Raw genomic sequence first — 23,631 nt, forward strand, 5'->3', positions numbered from 1 at the left:
CATTTATTTAATTTAATTAATTTATTTAATTTCTTGAGGAAACACCAAATTGTTTTCCACATCTGCTAGATAATTATGAAATCAGGAAATGTGAGTCCATCCACTTTGTTTTCTTGTTCAAGATTGGTATAGCTATTCAGGGTTCCTTGCAATTCCATATGAATTTTAGGATTAGCTTGTCTATTTATGCACATAAAAAATGTCATTGAGATTTTCTTAGGGATTACATTTAGTTTGTAAATTGCTTTGAGTAGTATTACCATCTTAAAATATTAAACTTTCTGATTCATGAACATGGGATGTCTTTTCATTTATTTAGATCTTTAATTCCTGTTAGGAAAGTCTTAAAGTTTTCAGTGTACATGTCTTTGGTAAAATTTAATCCTAAATACTTTTATGCTATTTCAAATAAAATTGTGCTCCTGATTTCATTTTTGTAGTGTTTATTTCTAGTGTATAGAAATACAAGATATTTCTGTATATTGATCTTGTATCTTGAAGCTTTGCTGGATTCATTTATTAGCTCTAGTTGTTTTTTGTGAATTCTCTAGGACTTTCTGTATTTAAGAGCATATCACCTAGGGATAGAGATAATTTTACTTTTTCCTTTCCAACTGGGTTGTCTTTTATTTCTTTTCTTAGATTCAAGAGAGGTCTCCCTCTTCTCAATAGGAGTATCAGTAAATACCAAATGGATATTTCTGTACTATGGTTCTTTTAAAACCTTCAATAGTGACTTAGGCTACAACTTTCTAAGTACTTACTTCTGTTGATGTAACAAAGAAATGGAGATTTGAAAAACTAGGATTTATAGTCGTCTACCTTTTAGGCTGTCTCTTATGTATCACTCATCTCAGAGTAGGTAGTACAGATTCTGGAGTCAGATGGCTTAGTTTAGAATCCTAGTCTTTATCATTTATTAGCTGGATAAGTTTTACAGGTCTCAGTTTTCTCATTTGAAAAACGGATAAAGTAATATCGATGTCATATTCTGGAGACTGATATATGTAAAGCATTTGGCAAAATAACTGGCATATAGTAGGTACTAGTATATGCTAGTTGGGTTCACCTCTGCCTACATTATGGGATTGTTGTAAAGATTACATAAATAGTGTGTGTAGAAGCACTTAGTCCAGAGACTAGCACTAAGTAAGCACTTAAATGTTAGCATTTATTATTGTGCTAAATAAAAATTGAGTTCTCTAACCAGTGGATGAAGTCACTATCAAAGATGAACAAAGACACAAGGAAACAAATAATCATGAGAGTGAATCAGCAGAAATAACGGCAGATTTATATCCCTAAGACTTCAGTTATTAAAATTATCCAATATGGACTATAAGTATTAATGAAATGTTGATGTTAGTAAGTGATGGAATCACAAACATGAACAAGGCCAATCACCAAAAGAAGATTTATATAATGAAAATGAAAAAATATATAATTTATATAACATGGAAAAAATATATATAATAGTTTCTACCACCTTTTCATTGCTTCCAAGGTAATTACCCTGGTCAGGTCTCAACACAGTTGGAGGGGAAAATATAGTGGCTGCTTCAGGAGACTACAACTTGTCAGCTGACGGAATTACAGGACCTGACATCAGCAAATACTAGTAGAACATATAAGGGGATGGGTCTTGAGGATATGGGACCAGAGGGCTGCAACATAAGGCCAGATTGGGGAGAAATTTATTGGCACAGAGGTCTTATCCATGATAATTCAGGATTCAACATTCTATCTAGGACACTTGGAGCTGGTGCTATTATATTCCTGAGATGGTTCTTTGAAGCTTGACCAGGCCAATAACCTACAATAAATGAAGTGCAGATGATAAAATTGGAATATTTAACCAGATTTATTATATTAGAATGAAGAACCAACCTCATGATCTTGTTCCCTGCGAAAGAACAGAGGATATTTCCCTTCACCAAGGCAACAGTGAGAAACTCAATGATAGATGTCCTCTGCAGAACATGGTTAACCATCATTAAGTCTGCTGTGGAACTGGCCTCTCTAGTATCAAAAGGAAATGGGAATGGCAGAAGACAGATGGCAACACTTAAATGTCAGAGGCAAGGTGGGCATACTTTATTTTGTGGACAGCAAACCTGGAGTAGCAGTCAGAGTGTTTGACCTAAGGATGGGTAACAAATATTGTATATTAAAAGACAATATAGACAAACAATTAACTATGTTATTACTTGACTTTTCTAAAGATAAAAAGGGAGAGCTGTTGAGCAAAGGGATGAAGTCAATTACTGCAAGATAGCTAAGTCAATTCTCAGAACCAGAGTCCTTGAGAAAGAACTGAAGCACCACAAATATGTAGAATAAATATTTCCTCAATCTTCTCTCAAATGGACATTTAATCATTTTACCAGAGTTCCTGTGCATTGGGAAAAGAAAATACTCAGACTCTGTTAGGACTTTGGGTTATGGCATTTTAAATGATACTGATATCAAAGGCTTGGAATACTATTGTGTTCCTCAAGTTAAACTGGGAGCTTTTAGGCCAGATAATTTATGGAGTTTCTGACCCAGTCTGTCTCATAGAAGTCCACCAGGTCCACTGTGTGGTTATTTCCCTAAGTCCCTAAGTGTATAATTGGGATGAATATACTTAGTGTCTAGCTGAACACAAACATCACCTTGTTGACCTATATTGTAAGAATCATGGCAGAAATGGCCAAGTGGAACCCTTGGCCAAAATAGTAATGAGAAGCAATATAGCATTCCAGGAGGAGTTTAAAAACTAACGCCAACATTAAAGATTTAAAGGAATTGTAAGTAATTCCCATCATATCCCCTTTAATTTATCTATCTGACATAAACAAATCAGATTATAGTCAATTATCAATTTAAGCAAAAGGTAACCTCAAGTGTAATGCTGTGCCAGATGTGATTTTATTGCTGGAAGAAATTTTAAAAAGCAGTCTGTTCTCTCAACCAAGATGGTGGCATTGAGACTCCTGAACTCAATTCCTTCCATGGACACACCAAACCTACAGCTAAACATGGATGAGTTCTCCTTGAAAGAAATCCAGAAACTATCTGAGCAACTCCTACACATCAAGCTAATGAGAAAATACCTACTTTGAAACAGGTAGGAAAGGCTGAGACACACTTTCACCATAAAACTCACCCCCTAGCACAGACATACAATTGGAAGGGAACACACAGCTCCCAGTCTCTCCCAAGAAGCAAAGGGCTTGAGCCAATATCTAGTACCCCAACTTTTAAGACTTCACCCTAGGGGATGGGCCCCCAAAATACCTAGTTCTGAAATCTAATGAGGCTTATAACCACAAAATACACAAGACTAGAGCAGACAAAGAAACAGTTCTTAATGGGTTCATGAGGATGTTGTCTCCTTGGAAGGAGCTTGTGTAAAATTTGGCACCCTGGATTTTGTGGCTGCCACACAAAGGACACACCTCTTGATTGCCTGGCTCTAGTGGCCAAGGGGGCTTGTATTTTAGGACCCACAGGACTGTAGCAAACAAAGAAACACTTCTTAATGGACTACACCTCCAGGATTCAGTGCAGATGGAGCAGATAGAAATACCCATCTCCCAGTCTTTCCCTGAAAGAAGTCTATTTGCATACCTCAAAAGCTGCTACCTGAGGAGTCCAGTTTCCAATCAGCTTGCATCTAGGTGATGAATGATACTCTCCACAATGGGACACAAACAGGTCTTGGCACATCCTCAACTACTGGGAGCCACTAAGAGCAAATAAGGAAGCTTGGACAATCACGAAGGTCTGAGAGACAACCAAGAGCTCAGGCTAGGCTGAATGATAAGGTTTATCTACACAAGACCAGTCCATCAAGACTGAAAGAGGTGGCTGTTTTATCTAATATGCAGAAACCAACACAGAGCATGAAGGAAAATGAAGAAAGAGAGGAATATGTTCCAAACAAAAAAACAGAATAAAACTCCAGAAACACCTTAATGAAATTTAGATAAGTGATTTATCTCTTAAAGAGATCTATTAGAGTGATTTATCTGTTAGAGAGATCAAAGATGCTCACTAGGGTCAGAAGAAGAATGTATAAACAAAGGGAAAAATTTAACAAAGAGATAAACAATATAAAAATGTCCCAAACAGAAATCACAGAGCTGAAGAATAACTGAGCTGAAACATTCAATAGAGGGGTTTAACAGCAGACGAAATCAAGCAGAAAAAAGGATAAGCAAACTCAAAGACAAGGCAGCAGAATTCATCCAATCAGAGGAGGAAAAAAAAGAATGAAAAAGAGTGAAGATAGCTTAAATGACTCATGGGACACCATCAGGTGGACCAGTATTTACATTATAGGGGTCCCAGAAGAAGAGAGAAAGAAAGGGGCAGCAAACTTATTCAAAAAACTAATGGCAGGAAACTTTCTTTACATAGGGAAAGAAACAGACATCCAGATCCAGGAAACTCAGTAATTTCCAAATATGATTAATCCAAAGAGACCCACACCAAGACACATTAGGTAATTAAATTGTCAAAAGTTAAAGACAAGGAGAGAATACTAAAAGCAGCAAGAGAAAAACAATTTGTTATATACAAGGGACACACACACACCAATAAGGCTATCAGCATATTTTTCAGCAGAAGCTTTGTAGGTCAGAAGAGAATAGCATGATATACTCAAAGTACTGAAAGAATAAAAAAAGAAAAAACTACCAACCAAGAATTCCCTACCCAACAAAACTGTTCAGAATTGAAGAAGAGATAATGAGTTTTTCCAGGCAAGAAAAAGCTGAGGAATTCAGCACCCTCAAGACCAGCCTTACAAGAAATGTTAAAATGGACTAAAGTCCCTTTCAAGGTAAAATGAACGGGAATTTTTTAATAACAGGAAAACATATCAAAGTATAAATTTCATAAGTAAATAAATATATAGTAAAATTCAGAGTACTCTAATGTTGTAATAATGGTGAGTAAGTCACTTATAAATCTAGTATGAAGGTTAAAAGGCAGAAGTACTAAAAATAACTACAATAACTTGTTAATGGATACACAAGGTAAAAAGATGTAAATTGTAACATCAAAAACATAAAATGTGGAGAGGAGGAGTAAAAATGTAAAGATTTTAGTATGTATTCAACGTTAAGTTTATCTTAAAATAGACTGTTATAAATATAAACATGTTTTATGTAAACCTCATGGTAACCACAAAGCAGAAAACAATAGTAGATACACAAAAGATAAAGAGAAAGGAATCTAAGCATACCACTACTGAAAATCATCAGTAGATAGGTATGGATTTACTATTGCCATTTGATAATTGTTTTCTTGCTACTTTATATAGTTCTTTGTTCATTTCACATTCTCTTATCTCTTAAATTGATGCAGCCACTGTGGAAAACACTATGGAGACTCCTCAAAAAATTAAAAATGGAACTACCACATGATCTAGCAATCCCACTTCCGAGTATATATCCAAAAGAAATAAAAACAAGATATCAAAGAGATATTTGCACTCCCATTTCACAGTAGCATTATTCACAATAGTTAATATACAAAAATAACGTAAGTGTCCATCAATGGATGAATGGATAAAGAAAATACAATGGAGTATTATTCAACCATGAGAAAGAAGGAATTCCTGCATTTGTGACAACATGGTTGGATCTTGAGAGCATTATGCTAAGTATAAACCAGACTGAGAAAGACAAATACTGCATGGTATCACTTATATGTTAACTCTAAAAATAAGTAAAATGAAAAAAATGAAATAAAATAATAGATTTTAGAAAGTCAACTCATAGGGACTTCCCTGGTGGTGCAGTGGTTAAGAATCCGTCTGCCAGTGCAGGGGACATGGGTTCAAGCCGTGGTCCAGGAAGATCCCACATGCTGTGGAGCAACTAAGCCCGTGTGCCACAACTACTGAGCCTGCGTGCTGCAACTACTGAAGCCTGTGTGCCTAGACCCCATGCTCCACAACAAGAGAAGCCACCACAATAAGAAGCCCGTGCACCACAACAAAGAGTAACCCCTCCTTGCCACAACTAGAGAAAGCCTGTGCACAGCAACAAAGACCCAACACAGCCAAAAATAAATAAATTAATTCATTCATTAAAAAAAAATAGTCAACTCATAGAAACAGAGAGTAGAAACCAGAGCTGAGGGTTTGTGGAAATAGGGATTGGTAGAAGGTTACAAACTTTCAGCTATAAGGTGAATAATGCCTGAAGATCTAATGTAAGACATGGTGACTATAATTGAGAACACTGTACTTTATAACTGAAATTTGCTAGAGAGTAGAACTTAAATGGTCACACCCCCAAAAAAGAGTTATGTGAGGTGATGGGTGTGTTAATCAACTAGATGGGGGGAATCCTGTCACAATGTATATGTATATACATTGTATTGTATATATACATGTATATATGATGTACACTTTCGATATCTACAATTTTTTATGCCAGTTATACCTCAATATGGCTGAATTTTTAAAAAAATAGAAAAGGAAAACAGTCTGGAGAGAGGGCTGAGAAGGGCAAAGGCAGTGTTACCATAAACTTAACAAAGCTTACACTCTATGGCTCCTCCCTCACACTGGCACTGCCTGAGGCCTTGGAGGATTTTTGCAATTTGATGACAGCATCATATATGTATTCATAATTTCATCTTCTTTTCCTTAAACAGGGGTCCAAATTGTAAAAATTTCAGGTCCTGCGTAACACGGATCTACCTCTAAGAATAGAGAAATAATCCAGCACTTACCCACTCTTCAATCAATAATTGATTAATAATTTCATTTGAGTTTTAGCAATAATAATGCATTATTATACTAGTTGAATAATTTAAAAATAAAATTAAAAATACATTAAGTAATTCCTCTCACCCACAATTCTGTCTAGCATACTCAGTATAAAAATAATTTTTCAAAGCATGTACATTAAAGTTTTTGATAAAATATGACCTAACCTGTTCCACTACGACACATGCTGGGATTTGTTCCAGATTATATGCCTTGACAAGGAAAAATGCTCATGATCCATTGCTAAGAGAAAAAACAGGTTATAGAACAATATGTATGATATAATTCCTTTTGTATTTATAAATATGATTATATAAACAAAAATATTGGAAAAATATTCAAACTGGTAATAGTAGCCATCTCTGAGAAGTGAAATTATTAGAAGGTGGGAGAGATTTGCTTTGTTTTTTTTTTTAATATTTCCAATTTGAATTATCCCTGTCTTATGATCTGAAGTATTTCTACTAAAAGTATAAGTAAAAATGAATGAGAGGTGAGGAAAGTGAGAAAGAGGGGAAACCAGCCTGAAGATATTTAGCAGAGGAAGAAATTAAAGGAAAGTATATGAAGTAGGATGCCAGAAAGTGTATGGTATTGACAGCTACTTCTCAGAATTAAGCTGGGCTTTGTAGCTGTTGATGATTAGGACAGAACTGAGCATATATTGAAATTAATTCAGTGTAATTATTTTATCAGATAAAACTATCTTTTTTTTTTACAGCCATTGCTTTCTTCGTGTATGTCATAAAATAGTATTTACTGATGAATTTGAGTATGTCGGATATCTTGTGATACTAATGAATATATTTCCTATTATAATTTCTTGGATATCTGTGTTAAACGATATCTATGAGCTTGAATTAGCATATGCTAACTACTCTTTTCTTGCATTTTATATCACGGAGGCACTGCTTAAGGTAAGCTAAAATGTGATTTTGTGTGTGTGTTTGTGTGTGTGTGTGTGATATGTCTAACAGGGAGATTTCCTAATTTCATTTTTCAACACTAGCTACAGACAGTTTTCCAAAGGAGTGTATAAAATTCTCCCTCACTCCTCAAACAAATTTATTATTTAAAGGTGATTTTAGGGTGACAATAGAAAATATTCATACTTTAAGGATTGATTTTGTATTTGCAAATTTTTAATTAGTGTGTGTCAAAGAGATGCAGAGTGAGTTAAAAAGGTATTGGCAAAGTTCTTTAACTTAGCAGAGAGGTGAGCACCTGGATGTTCATTTTATTATTTTTTTTTTAATGGAAGATTTTTTCTTTCTTTCTTTCTTTCTTTCTTTCTTTCTTTCTTTCTTTCTTTCTTTCTTTCTTTCCTTATTTTTGGCTGCTTTGGGTCTTTGTTGCTGTGCACCGGCTTTCTCTAGTTGTGGCACGCCGGGGCTACTCTTCGTTGCAGTGCGAGGCCTTCTCATTGCAGTGGCTTCTCTTGTTGCAGAGCACAGGCTCTAGGTGTGCAGGCTTCAGTACTTGTGGCATGTGGACTCAGTGTTGTGGCACATGGGCTTAGTTGCTCCACGGCATGTGGGACCTTCCCAGACCAGGGCTTGAACCCGTGTCCCCTGAATTGGCAGGTGGATTCTTAACCACTGCGCCACTAGGGAAGTCCCATTTTATTGTTTTTATACTAGATAGATAAACAGATGGATAAGTAGATTGATAGAAATTCATTTATACTTGAAAAATATTTCATAATTTGATTTGTTAAATCCAGTATAAAGGTAGCTGTTAAATGATGGAAATGTATTGATGGGTCCACAAACTGATAATAGTATTGTGTCATATGGATCAAGTTGTAATATAAAATATTTTTAGCCAGACGATTTAAATAGAAGAATTATATATGATATTCAAACAAAGTGGATGAAATCTCGAATCGTTACTGGAAAATTAAAATGCTACTGCAGAGCTGTGATTGGTGGGGAGAGGGGAATGGCTTCACATTCAATCACATTGTATGTAATAAATTCCAATTAGTTGGAACGACCATAGGAGATGTCACCTAATTAAGAAGAAATAAAGCAATTAGGGTTAGGGTTAGTACCAGGGTGAGTGTGAGTAAAGGATTCCCTAAAATCACTTAATATGTACTATAGTGGAAAGAACACCGAGTTATGATGCAGCAGACTTGGCTCTGGTTTTGGTTTTCTCTGACAGACAGTTAGCTGTTCACCAAGTCACTAAACTTTTCCCAACCTTAGTTTCTTCTTCTGTAAGATATCAGGGTTGGCCTAAATGAGAGGAAATGATTCCTCCAGCTCTGTGGTCTTTGTACTTTGCCAAGTTTAAGCTTCTGTCACAACTGTGCATAGCCATAGCTCCTTCAGTCAGGTCCACTTAAGAGAGCAGAAAAGGACTGCAGAGACTTCGCTACACTTCATAGCTAAGAGGGTACTCCCAAATGTGCAACTCTGTTCTTGTCTCTCCCTTCTATTTAACTCAGGATTCATCTTCACTGCCCGATTTACAAGCTTGCCTTCACTTACTTTCTTTGCTGTCTTTTCTACACAAGTTCAGTTCTGCCCCCTTTGTACTATGCCTATTAAAAATTCATTATGTTAATAACAACAATAATAAATGATCACTAAGGTACCAGGTATCATTGCAATTATAACATTTCAAATCCTTAAGTTAGCCCTTTAATGTAGATATATATTATGACTTGCATTTTACAGATGAGGGACCTGAGTCTCTGAGAAGCTGTTTAAGGTCACATAGCTAATGATAATAGAGTTTGGATCCAACCCCTCAAAGTTTGTGTTCTTTCTAATACACAATTCTACCTTAAACTTTCCTTCTTGTATTTTCAAACTTTTCCCAAAACACTCCTCAACCTATTAGAGTAATGGATCTTTTGAAACTTTCTCAGAGGAAGAGTAATCACTCTTCTATATCTGAGTGCTGGAGGCTTCCATTATCTGAATTTCTAACCATTCTTTAACAACCTTATATTTAACAAACCCTCTTCCTTTGAAGCCTACACTATCCTTTTATACCAAGCTCTTCCTCTCCTGTGGCTGTATTCTATTGACCTCCAAAAAACTCCTTCACGTTTCCAAATACTGGGCATCTGGATAAAGTCTTACTGTTGATACCAGTTCTTTCAAGTTCCTAAGAGAATGATCTAACCTATATTCTGTTTCAATAAGAAGGAAATGAGACATCTACAGTAGTTGAATGGTGCCTTGAGCAGGACCTCACAAGACCAGGATCTGGTCTTCTGCTCCCTAGATTCAGACACTGAATTTCCTCAGCCCCGCCAAATGTGAGCAGACTCAAGGGAAATGACTCTCTACCACTAAACACACAACAGTCTGTTTACAAACAAGCATGACAGTTTCTTAATTTGTAATCGAGCTTACACTTTCCCTGGCGTAAATAGGTCTGTCTCCTACAGTCTCTGAATCATAGTGAGTAGGGGGATCAGGCTGCTAAAAAAGACAAATTAATCAAATTTACAAATCAGTATCTTAAGTGTTATGATAGAGACCTACACAGGGTGCTATGGGAAAAAAATGGAGTTCCTTACACAGAATAGTAGGTTTAGAGAAGGAAGGCTATTAAGGAAAGGAGATGCTTGAGTTGAATTCTGAATAATGAATAGGAGTCAAAGTAGGGAGTATGTGAGTGGACAACAAGAATAAGGGAAAACGTAGAAGCAACAATGTGACACATACAAGGAACAATATTCCTAATGACAGGAGCTTAGGGATGGGTTGGTCACGATGCAGATTGGAGAGATGTTAAATCTGTGAGGAGGATATGGAAAATGAGACAGGAGACACAGACGTGAATTAAATAATAAAGGGCCTCATGGGTCAGGCTATCTCAACAACTTCCCTGGCATCAACTACCATTCATAGTCTAATGATTCCCAAACTCATGTCTCCAGCTCAGATTTTATTCTGAGCCTCAGATCATATAGACAACTGATGACTGGATCTCTTCAATAAAATACTGTGCAAACATCTCAAACAGCATATTCAAAACAAATGTATCATCTCTAAACCTACTCTTGCTTCAAAATTCCCCTGGAAACCTAATTTCCCAGGCTGGATTCCACAATCATTTTTGACCGCTCCTACTCTCTTAGTTATAGTAGGTTTTCAATAAAAATTTTTTAAATAAATAAAGAATGAATTAATAAGTTAGTAGGTATTTTGAATATTTTATCTCTTGGAATAGATATTTCAATATTTTAACCATTTAATTTCAAGTTGATATGATCACTTCCTAGTATTTTAGACAAGTAGAATCTTAAGGTAGATCAGAGAAAAACCTAACTAGTAATGTTTCAGTTATTATGGAAAATGGTGTAGTAAAAGCAAAAACAAATAAGATAATATAATTTCTTTTTAAATCGACAGATAGCAGCAATGAAGAAGGAATATTTTTTACATGCCTGGAATCTATTTGAGTTAACAATTACATTAATTGGCATCATAGATGTAATGCTTATTGAGACAAATTCCATTAATTATCATACTTTTGATTTGATTCAAACAGTGGCCTTTATAAAAGTTGTTCGATTTCTTCGCGTTCTACGCATTTTGAAGGTAAAGAACTATTAAATCATGCAGTTTCGAACTGCTCCTGACTGCTTCATGAAATATGGACTAAAATCAGTTTACTAGTGTTATGGTTTCCACTTTCTGTTGGGCTGATGTTTATATTTTAGATCCCTTTGACAAATTAAATTTTATAACAGATTATATTATGAATATCCAAGTTATATTAGAAATTTGTTTAGCACATGAAAGTACAGAAATACTCATCACAGCTTCTCCTTTGAATAGAGAGCACATGAAAACTCCAAAGTAATGTTTATTCTTATGAATACCTGAAATAAATGATGGAAATCAACAAAACAAACCATGTAGCAACAAAGCAAATAGTATACGTTCATACAAATTAAGAAACCGAAAAATACACATTTTGTGTTATATAAACTCATAATATTATAAAATCACAGCATCAAAAATGACCTTTGACTGTCTAATTAATGTCTTCCTATAACAAGTATAATGAGTAGTTATTTATTTCTATATGAGTGTGGAGATTATGGAGCATGGACTTAGGGATCAGCCAACTCTGCTGAAGTTAGGAGACTGTACAAGGGTAACAGATAACCTGGGGACTTAAACCCTCAGCAAAGAAACAATGAAAAGTTAATTGTGGGGCCAAACAGGGAGTATAGTTGTGGTGGACTCTCACTCAAATGAACCATCTAGTGAACAGTTTAGTGGGAGGTTTAGCAGGTAAAAGTGACAGTACTTTATAGACGGTCATTTTATGGCCTAAGCCCAGAAGATTAATCACATTGTTTTCCAAGAATTTAAACCAGTTGAAAATAGCATGCAATTCTCTCTAAGGGAAATAAGTAAAGAATAAAGTCTTAACCTCACAGAGACATCTAATATTATTAGTTACGGGGAAATAGCTCTAGCCATGAAATTATAGAGATACTATGAATAAAATAACGAAGAATCTTGACAAGTTACTATAGTTACCATTGAGAGCATGTCATTTTTTATTAATACCTATTTTAAACTAACCAACATAAAATCAACTATAATTTGTACAATTTATATTAAATAGTGGTCCTGTTTTTTAGCTCGTAACACCAAAGTTGCTGCAGATATTAGATAAAAAGATGAGTCATCAGCTGTCCTTTAAGTATGCTATACTAAAAGGATATATCCAAGGTGAAGCAGACATAATGACTATAATTGATAAGATTGCAAGTTCTAAACAGATTAAACAGGTGAGGAAAACTTTAAATACTAAGAAAATGGTTTATGTTCCTCACCCATCAGTCTCCCTCACCCATCATGTCTTCTGTCTATATATGACCTTTGATTCCTGGTTTGCTAAGAATTGTCTGTAAAAACTGAAACTGATCAACATTTAGATTACTCAAAAGGCTCCTTACTGAAGTGTCTATGCCATATTAACAAGTTATGAGGCTCTTGGAGCACATCCTTTTGTCCTTGTGGAGCTGTCATGAAACCTGTGTGCAGCGGTCAGCTTCTCTCAATGCAAGTTCCAGGATCTGTCAGGCTACAGATGCATTAAATAGGAAATATTGGAGGACAATAAGTGATGGCAGGGTTGAGCCAACGGACCTTCCTCATAATTCCCAAAGGCTCCTTCTATTTCTCTATATCCCTGATTTTCCCACAGTAAATAATGAAAGAAGTAAAGGATGGGGATATGGCAAATGGAAAGGAGTACCAATAACTTACTTAGAGGGAAATCACATCTAATTCTCTCATTATACAGATGAGAAAAATGAAGCCAAGAGAGGTTAAATGATTATGCCAAAGTCACACACATAGCTAATAAACAGCAAAGAGAATGCTAGGGCCTAAGTTCTAGACCTTATTTTTCATTTTCTCAATTAGGCAGATTATATGTCCCCACAAATTTGCCAGCTATGTGGAATTAAGCAGTCACCTTTCAAGATAATTTAGAACATTTGAATGCTATAGTCTTTTTTTTTTTTTTTTTTTTTTTTTTTTTTTTTGCGGTACGCGGGCCTCTCACTGTGGGGAGAGGCCTCTCCCGTTGCGGGGCACAGGCTCCGGACGTGCAGGCTCAGAGGCCATGGCTCACGGGCCCAGCTGCTCCGCGGCATGTGAGATCTTCCCGGACCGGGGCACGAACCCGTGTCCCCTACATCGGCAAGCGGACTCTCAACCGCTGCGCCACCAGGGAAGCCCTGAATGCTATATTCTATATGCTATATGTCCAAAGCTTTGTAGTTGAGAACATTGACACTCAATATGTAGTTGAATACAAAGAGCTGTATCTTTTCTCTCTTCACCACCTGTAACTATAAAACTATTTTGCTGCATTTTATTACCTTTATAACCACTCATATTGAGGATACACAGTAGAAAATACAGAAGGACTTGAATCTCTAAGATATTGGCCAGTTTCAGTCCTCATTTCTGCTCCCACATAGTTTGGTTAAAACTTCTATCTCATTTAAGGTTGAAAGCCACACCTGTTTCCGAAATTTGGAGGCTATCAAAAATTGAATGGGAGAGTACTAGCATGCCTGCAGTTTTCAGAGTCAATAATATCCTAAAGTAAGTTACTTTAAGAAAAAATATATGACTTACCTTTAGGCTTCTCAAAATTAGCCTAGGTAATGCCGCTTCTTATCCTCTCCACCACTCTTGCTAGAGTAAAATAAAATTCATTGCACAAAATTCAATTCTAATTCCTGAAAAGTTCCCCATCATATTTTTCTTTAAAGTTATTTTTTTAATTCAGTTTATTTATTTATTTTTGGCTGCGTTGGGTCTACATTGCTGCTTGCAGGCTTTCCCTAGTTGCAGTGAGTGGGGGCTACTCTTCGTTGCAGTGCGCAGGCTTCTCATCGCAGTGGCTTCTCTTGTTGCGGAGTACAGGCTCTTGGCACAGGGGCTTCAGTCGTTGTGGCACGCAGGCTCAGTAGTTGTGGAGCATGGGCTTAATTGCTCCACAGCATGTGGGATCTTCCCAGACCAGGGCTTGAACCCATGTCCCCGGCATTGGCAGGCGGATTCTTAACCATTGCACCAACAGGGAAGCCTTAAAGTTATTAATTTAGGTTAAAAATTCATCAGTTGCAAATGTAAAGACATTTTATAACAGTTTTGTTTCCCAAAACATTTCTTTTGTTCCGTAGATGTTATTAAGGAGGATAACGAAGAATACAGGACATGCTATGGAAGAGCTAGGTAGGTACCTCTCACCCTAAAGATCTAACATGACCATCTCTTATCATCGTTTCTTCAGAGAGGCAATGGTTTTGATAACGAAACTGATCTTTGAGGAGACCTACTTACTATCAATAATAAAATGAATAACTTCAACAATCAACATGATCGTATCTTTGGCTGGATGAGAATAGTGTAATATTACCCCTCCACATTTGTTCTCTCTGCCTTATACCACAGTGAAGGACTTTTAATTTCTGTTTAAAGAAAACACATTTGCATGCCATGGTTATGCATGTCTTTATCACCTTATAAATTCTGTTTTCTTCCAAACATACCTTCCTGAGCAACACAAGGAAAGAAGCTATTTTTTCCTCCGTTTGCCACAGAGTTGCCATCTGACAATTTAGGCTTTAAAACGAGTTGAAATCAGAACAGAGCCTCACAGATCGCTGATGTGACTGCTAGGAGACTCAGTGCCCAAACGTGACAACAGCCTGTTCTCTGAATCACACCAATTCATGGTCCTAGTGCAGCACAAATCCTGGGAGTGAGACAGACACAACCCTATAGCACAGTGTTTACATGTATGGAGAAGAAGGGGGTTTGGTACCAGATGGTGGACAACAAAAGAACACAGCAAGCCTGGGAATGAGGCCAAGCATGAGAGATCTTGCATGGCAGATGGTTGTCAAGCCAGACAAGAGGTCATGACCAAGAAAAAGTCCTAAGTGGATGAAACTCTCATGGGCATCCAGGAATCCACATCAGACAGGCAGGAGAACATAGATGAGTGATCTAGATGCCCAGGCAGGACAGGTGGAAATGACCCAGGAGGAGTGAGAGAACTTGATCAGAAGCCATATTTAAGCACACAGTCTGTAGTCAGAAATCTTCATTTAAACAGAATGAAAAATTGGGTCATGAACTCCAGACCTAGAGCCCAGAAGAGCCTCTCAGTGTCCAGCATAGGTGCTTCAGTATAATTTTGATCCTAGGACTAGGGCTGTCTGTCCTTCACGGGCTTAGACACAGGTATGGGCTGCCAACAAGAAAATGTCAGGCAGAATTCTGTAACTACTGGTGAATTTTGATTGATTGTAGAGACCTCTTCAGGGAGAGATACATTTCCCTGTGGTGAGGGTTATACTCCATGAGTTTAAAGAAGAAATATTAGCTTACTGTCCACATGAAATATTTAAGCAATGTCCTATTTCCTCTGAAAATATTTTGTTATTTTTCAGGCTACTTAGAGTATGACCACCCAGAAATCGCTGTCACTATGAAAACAAAGGAGGAGATTAATGTCATGCTCAGTTTGGCTAGAGAAATTGTTAAAGTTTTCAGGTTAAAAGGAATTCTTCATAAAATTGAAGGTTTTGAAATTAATAAGGTATGATAGAATATTTTCAAAACAAATATACTTACTTGATATATAGTTATTTATGATCATCAAACCTACTTTTGGCTCTTTCCAATATAGGCCATTCCTGCAATATAAATATATAACTTAAAATAGTTGTCTAAAGAAAAGCACCTATCAGAGAGAGTTTCCTTCCTGCAGTTCTATTGGTCAACTTCCCTTTCCTTTCTTGCCATAGTGAGGGACAACTTCTTTCTACGCTTTGCACCCAGACTAAAGGTATAATGAAACTATTCCTCATCCTAGGCTAAACTGGGTATCAATATGTTCCTGGGAGTTACCTGTGACACTCAAACAACTTTTTCCATAAAAACTATGATTTATAAGAACACTCAATTATAGGGTAAGAATTAATTACATTTCCTTTCTCTAAGTTATTTAAATGGTACTGTGACATGTAAAAAGTTAGAGAGGGTCCCAACTCATTCTGTAAGTATAAAATTTATTCCCCAAATCGAGAATAGTATAAGGGGAAAAAAGTTATTATACTTGTGAATACATATATAAAACTTTTTAACACAATAGTAGCTAGTTGAATCTGGCATAATACACTATGACTAAGAAGGTTTTGTCTCCCAAAATAGCTATATAACTCACTTATTAAGAGATCAAAGAAGAAAAGTCATTTGATAAAATCCAACTCTCATTCAGAATGTTCAAAGGCTAATAAAAGAAGTAACATCCTTAACTGGATAAAAAGTATCTATTAAAAATCTGAAGCAAACATTGTATTAGATGGCAAAACATTTAGAATTATTCCCATTAAAGTCAGAACAGTACCATTCCAGGTAGTGAATGCTGTGCTTGTAAGTCTTAGCCAGATCAAGAAGAAAAATAAAAGGAACTTGAGAGATGGAAGTTTTGGAAAAAGAATAAAACTGTTATTTCCTATTGATTGTTTAATCTAAAACCCTAGAGAATTAACTTAAAATTAATAATATAGGATCAATAAAATAATTCAATAAGGTTTCCAGAAACAAGATCAACTTTCAAAATTATTCCACAACTAAAGAAAATGTGGAAAAATATTGTATTCACAATAGCAATTAAAAACTCTAAATCCTTAAGAATGAACCTAAGGTAAAATATGTATAACACCACATGGCAAGAACTAAAAGGCATAAAAAAAATAAGTCTCCTTGAAAACAGGACCATGGAAATTATAGCATCTGAGGAATAGAAAGTAAAAGATAGAAGAAAAGTCAGCAGAGTCTAAGGGACCTGTGAGATACCATCAAGTGGACCAACACATGCGATGTATATGTCCCAAGAAGACAAGAGAGAGAGAAAGGAACAGACAGGAAATTTAAAGAAATATTGGCTGAAAACTTTCTAAATTTGATGTAAGGCATGAATATTAACATCCAGGAAGCTCAGTGAACTTCAAGTAGGGTGAACTCAAATAGACCCACATCAAGGCACATTGTAATCAAATTGCTGAAAGATAAAGAGAGAATTTTGAAATCAGCAATAGAGAAAAAATTCATCACATACAAAGGATCCTCAATAAGATTATCAGCAGATTTCTCATCAGAAACTTTGGAGACCAGAAGAAAATGGGTTGATATATACAAAGTACTAAAAGAAAAAATAGTCAACTAAGAATCCTATATCCAGCAAAAATGTCCTTAGAAGTGAGAGGGAAATTAAGACACTTTCAGACAAACAAAATCTGAGGGAGTTCATTACCACTATACCTGCCCTGAAAGAAATTCTAAAACATGTCATGAAGATTGAAATGAAAGGACACTGGACAATAACTCAAACCCATAGGAAGAAATAAAAATCTCAGTAAAGGTAAATACATGGGCAATTATTAAAGCTAGTATTATTGTAATAATTGTATCTGACTCCATTTTTTTTTGTTTTCTACATGATTTAAGAGAGTAATATATTTTTAAAGTAATTATTAGTCTAAAAGCTAGAATTATTACAGCTTTGGCTTGTAATGTCATATTTAAGAGATGAATGCATTTTTAAAAATATTTAGTTTGTGTTTTGGACAGACAACACATAAAGATGTAATATTATGACATCAACTGCAAGGGGTGGGGATGAAGCTGTTAAAGGAGCAGAGTTTTGTATGTTATGGAAGTTAAACTGTTATAAATTCAAATTAGAGTGTTATATTCTAGGATGTTAAATGTAACCCCTGTGGTAATAGAAAAGAAAATAACTAAAGAATTACATATAAATAAATGAGAAAGGAGTTTTAAGTGTTTCACTACAGAAAATCAACTAAATACAAAAGAAGAGAGTAATGCAGAAAATGAGAGACAAAAAAGGATACAAGATAATGAAAAGATGATCCACAAAAAGGTAGAGGAAATTTTCAAAATAAATATATCCAAAAAAGTGCTCATGTTCAGAATATATAAAAATATCTTACAAATCAATACGAACAGGACAGAAAATTCATTTTTAAAAAAAAAATCAGCAAAAGATATGAACAGACACTTCCTAACAGAGAATATTCTAGAGGCCAATAAACATAAGAAAAGATGCCAAATATCATCATCATAAGCTTAATGCAAATTAAACCCAAAAGTAAATACAAATACACAACCATCAGAATACTTAAAATTAAAATAAAAACAAAAATACTGGCAATACCAAGTGTCGGCAACTGGAACATTAGAGTGGGAATATAAACTGATGCAATCACTTTGGAAAATTATTTGGCAGAATCTACTAAATTTGGACATATACATATCTTAAGACCCAGAAATTAGATTATATAACCATATATACAACAGAAATGAGTACATATGTACAGCAAACAAGTATTCACTGCAGCATTTCAAAAGTCCAAAACTGGAACAGCCCAAATGTCAATCAACAACAGATAAATAAAGCTGTGGTATATTCATAAAATATAATACTACACAACAGTGAAAATGAAATGAATGAATGTTTACTCCTTGCAACATTATAGATGAATCTCAGAAACATAATGTTGAGCAGATGAAACCAGACACAACTAAGTACATACTCGTTGATTTCATGCAGATAAAGTTCAAAACCAGACAAAGCTAAACTATGGTAATAGAAAAAGAGTGATTAATTTGGGGTAGAAGTAATGACTAGAAGAGAACATAAGGGAGGATTCTAGGGTTCAATAAATGTTTTATTTTTTAATCTGGGTGCTGGTTACGCAGATATTTTCATGTGGTAAATGTTCTTTGATGGACATTATGATTTGTGCACTTTTTGCATATGTGCTATACTTCGGTAAAAGATTTATTTATTTTTCTTAGTTTCTGCTTTATAACAAAGTGAATCAGCTGTACATATACATATATCCCCATATCTCCTCCCTCTTGCATCTCCCTCCCATCCTCCTTATCCCACCTCTCTAGGTGGTCTCAAAGCACCGAGCTGATCTCCCTGTGCTATGCGGCTGCTTCCCACTAGCTATCTATTTTACATTTGGTAGCTGGGACGAAGTGAGAGAGTGGCATGGACATATAAGATTTACTTTTAAAAGTAATCTGTGACTTCAGAATAATGATAACATAGAAAAATGCTATAACGGGAGAGGTTGAAGGTTTCCATGGAAGAACAAAAATCTTAGAAGAGCAAGAAAAGGAAATAGTATAAAACCATAATTGTTTTAAACATTCTGTGAACACCAATTTTGTTCATCTCCTTTCTTAACTTTTGTGGTTTTAGTTAATAATGGCCAGAAAAAGAGAGATACTTGATCTTCAACCTATGTACAAACCTCTTACTGTTGACAAAGCACTCTATCATATTCCATGGCTAGATAAAGACCAAGACTGTATAAGCTTTATTCAGGTAATATTTGTATTTGCTAGTAATACTATCTCTAATGTATCAGCAAATGATATTTTAAAAGGTAAAGATTTAACCATGATACTCTTCAGTTTTAAATTACCTAAATGTCATTGATTACCTGTAGGATAAAATCAAAATCTCTTTGAATGACATGCAAAGTTCTCCCACAATCTGCCTCCTGCCTACCTCTCCATCTTTACTTTCTGTTACCCATGTGTCATATACCCCATACTCTATTTATACTGAACCACTCATGGTACCCCAAGAACTTTATACTGTTCTTTAAGTCCATTCCTCTGTGAGTGCTATTTACTTATCTTGAAATGCTCTTTGCTTTCATTTTTTCCCCCAAAACCTCCTCTGCTTATTGCTTCTCTGGAAACACCCCCACCACAGGTACTCTGAAAAGCAGGCTTTAGAGTCAAATACCCCACCAGTAGAAGAACATCCTATGGTCCATCCAGAGTTTGGAAGACCAAAGGAATCACCACTGTTACTGTATATCTTTATTATAGCATCATTACATTATATTACAATTATTATCTTTACATCTCTCTCCCCTACTATAATTTTTACCTCATCCAGCTTTTGAATACTCAACTCCTACCATGTAGCATCTCACATAGCGGGTGTTCAGTAAGTGTTTGTGGGATGAACAAATAAAGAGATTTAACCTGTTCTATTAACATCTTTTTCTATATCAAATAAGTAACAAAAGACAAATTATATTTTTTTCACCTGCTTAAAATATTTTGAATGAATGAATTTTTTTATTACTTCATCAGTTGTTTAGAGCACGAGTATGTATAAGACACATATGTGCCATTAGCTTCTATCTGTCCTATCTTTCATCCAAATGAAATATTTTCATCCTTCTACTACATTCTTATTCCTAGATTAGATTGTTTTTTAATCTACATATGAACACCCCATCTGAAATTACATATACCTGTGAATATCCACCTTCTTCTGTTAGCCATAATTCCTATTTTCTCTTACAAATTTATTACTAACACAAAATTTCAGATATTTTAAAGTAACATTTACTTTAAAAATGTACAACTTTTTAAAAAATGTAAACTCCAATCACCACTAAAATATTATTTATGGCTTATGTATTTGGTGATATTTTTTAGGAAAGATCCAGAGTTGTAACATTTGATTGTGGAAATGATATATTTGAAGAAGGTGATGAGCCCCAAGGAATTTATGTAATTATTTCAGGCATGGTAAAGGTAAGGCAGAGACATTTATAAATGCCCTTGTGAGCACTAGTTAAAAAGTTACATAATACAGAATAAATACCTTTCAATGTTAAGAACTCCATTATTCCTTTTTTTGGACAGCAGCTGTTATCCAAACAACAATTTTCTTCCTCAGACACAATGATAATACCAGCCATCACCTTTAAGTCATACGTTGCTATTGATAACAAGAAACCTCAAAGGATCAGCATTAAGATGGAAAATTATAATATACATTGTTATTTATCTTATGTTTGAGTTGGGCCTTTAGCCATTCTAAGACAGGTATAGGTTGAGTGAGTAGGTGGGATCAGAAAGATCAGAGTATTTAAGAATGCTTTTTTTCCAAGTCATTGCTAATTTAATAAATTCACTTTAAAAGTTATGAGTAATACGTGTTCTCAAACAATATATAAATATTAAAACTGTTAAAACCAAAGGGGGAAAAAGCCATAAATTAAATAGTTTTGGTAAATTAACTGGCCTATGTATTTTTTTTCTTTCTTTGTTCCTGAACAGCTTCAAAGATCAAAGCCAGGTTTGGGAATTGACCAAATAATCTGGGAGTCAGAGGAGAAAGATTACCAAATAACTTACACAGACTTTGTGATCAGTGGGGCAATAATAGGAGAGCTAAACTGCTTGACTAATGAACCTATGAAATATTCTGCCACCTGCAAAACTGTAGTGGAGGTCAGAAAACATCACCTAATGTCTTACTGTTGTACTTTGTTAAATATCTAGTACAAAATTTAAGGTTATTTTTGTACTTGTATATGTTTACAGTCTAGCGACAATTTTTTAAAAAATAAGGATGATAAAGAAATAAAACTTGTTATAAAATTTTATGAACACACTATAATGTCCTAACAAAATGGTTTGTAAAAGTTAACCTACCATATTGAAACAAGGATTTAACCAGAAAAACTGGTTATATGAGATCTCTCATGGGAAAATTAGATGGGATATGTTAACTATCAATACCATAATTTGGAGGGTAAGGAAGGGAACAAGTCAAAGAGCTGGGGTTTATTACTAGAAAAGTTGAGCAAAGTGGACGGAAGTTTCCTGACACACAATTGAGGACAAAATCCTCAAAGCAGCAGAGACTTCCACTGGCCTAATGTGAACTCAGAAAAAATAATGACTGTAAATAATTGAACCTCCAAAATATATAAAAACCCATAAGTCGATAATGACACCTATTTTTTTATTCCATAAAGGTTGCTAGGATATCAATTTATGTCTCTGAAAATGGATTGCTTCTTTTTTTTTAAAGGACCGTGTTTTATTTATTATTTTTTTTACTATATATATATATATATATATATATTTATTTATTTTTTGGCCATGCTACACAGCTTGCGGGATATTAGTTCCCCAACCAAGGGTCAAACCCGGACCCCTGGCAGTGGAAGCCCGGAGTCCTAACCACTGGACCACCAGGAAATTCTGGATTGCTTCTTTTAAAAAAGAAAAAATTAAACATTTATCTTGCCTTTCCTCTATGAACTCTTTCAAGGAAGCTAAAAAGAAAAAAAAAATGATGAAAAATTCTTCTGTGTAAAAGAATTCCAGCTAACAAATATAGAATGACAGAATTAGAATATCTCCATTTTGCCATCCCTAATGAAGTAATAAAACCTCTGTCAGAATGTCTATCATCAAAAAGTCTACAAATAACAATGGGACTTCCCTGCCAGTCCAGTGTTTAAGACTCTGTGCTTCCACCGTAGGGGCTCCAGGTTTGATCCCTGGTTGGGGAACTAAGATCCCACATACTGCAAGGTGTGGTCAAAAAGTGAAAAAAAAAAAAGTCTGCAAATAACAAATGTTGGTGAGGATGTGGATAAAGGGATGCCTAGTACACTGTTTGTGGGAATGTAAATTTGTGCCACTATGGAAAACAGTATGGAGGTTCCTAAAAACTAAAAATAGAGCTACCATATAATCCAGGAATTCTGCTCTTGGATAGGTATATGAAGAAAATGAAAACATTAATTCGAAAAGATACATGTACCCCAGTGTTCACAGCAGTATTATTTATAACAGCCAAAACATGGAAGCAACCTAAGTGGTAATATATATATATATTATATACATATATATGGTAATATTACTAAGCCATAAAAAAAGAATGAAATTCTGCCATTTGCAACAACATGGTTGGACCTGGAGGGTATTAACGTTTAGTGAAATAAGTCAGAGAAAGACAAATACTATAAGTTATCACTTATATGTGGAATCTAAAAAAAGAAAACAAACAAATTAATATGACAAAACAGAAATGGACTCACAGATACAGGAAACAAATTAGTGGTTACCAATAGGGAGAGGGAAGGGGTTGGGACAAAATAAGGGTAGAGGATTAAGAGGTACAAACTACTATGTATAAAATAAATAAGCTACAAAAATATATTGCACAGTACAGGGAATAGAGTCAATACTTTGTAATAACTTTAAATGGAGTATAATCTATAATAATATTGGATCACTATGTTGTACACCTGAAACTAGTATAATATTGTAGATCAACTATGCTTTAATTTTAAAAATTGGGCAAAGGATTTGAACAGATACTTCACAAAAGAATATACAAATTGCCCATAAACACATGAAGAAAATAATCAATATCATTAGCTGTCAGAGAAATGCAAATTAAAATCATGATAAGTTATC

At 35.1% G+C, this 23,631-nt stretch overlaps 1 protein-coding gene across 1 annotated transcript in view; it reads left to right on the plus strand.

The window, feature by feature from the left end:
• The window catches only part of SLC9C1 (solute carrier family 9 member C1), a 102,131-nt gene that overhangs the window by 62,952 nt on the left and 15,548 nt on the right, over nucleotides 1-23,631 (plus strand). Inside the window, exons 16-23 of the mRNA XM_073804229.1 lie at nucleotides 7,491-7,686; nucleotides 11,146-11,334; nucleotides 12,393-12,542; nucleotides 14,457-14,508; nucleotides 15,732-15,880; nucleotides 19,583-19,708; nucleotides 20,845-20,943; nucleotides 21,472-21,645. Coding sequence (XP_073660330.1) covers nucleotides 7,491-7,686; nucleotides 11,146-11,334; nucleotides 12,393-12,542; nucleotides 14,457-14,508; nucleotides 15,732-15,880; nucleotides 19,583-19,708; nucleotides 20,845-20,943; nucleotides 21,472-21,645 — 1,135 coding nt within the window. The remainder of the gene's footprint in view (nucleotides 1-7,490; nucleotides 7,687-11,145; nucleotides 11,335-12,392; nucleotides 12,543-14,456; nucleotides 14,509-15,731; nucleotides 15,881-19,582; nucleotides 19,709-20,844; nucleotides 20,944-21,471; nucleotides 21,646-23,631) is intronic.

This window comes from Tursiops truncatus, chromosome 4, assembly GCF_011762595.2.
Source record: "Tursiops truncatus isolate mTurTru1 chromosome 4, mTurTru1.mat.Y, whole genome shotgun sequence".
NCBI lineage: Eukaryota > Metazoa > Chordata > Mammalia > Artiodactyla > Delphinidae > Tursiops > Tursiops truncatus.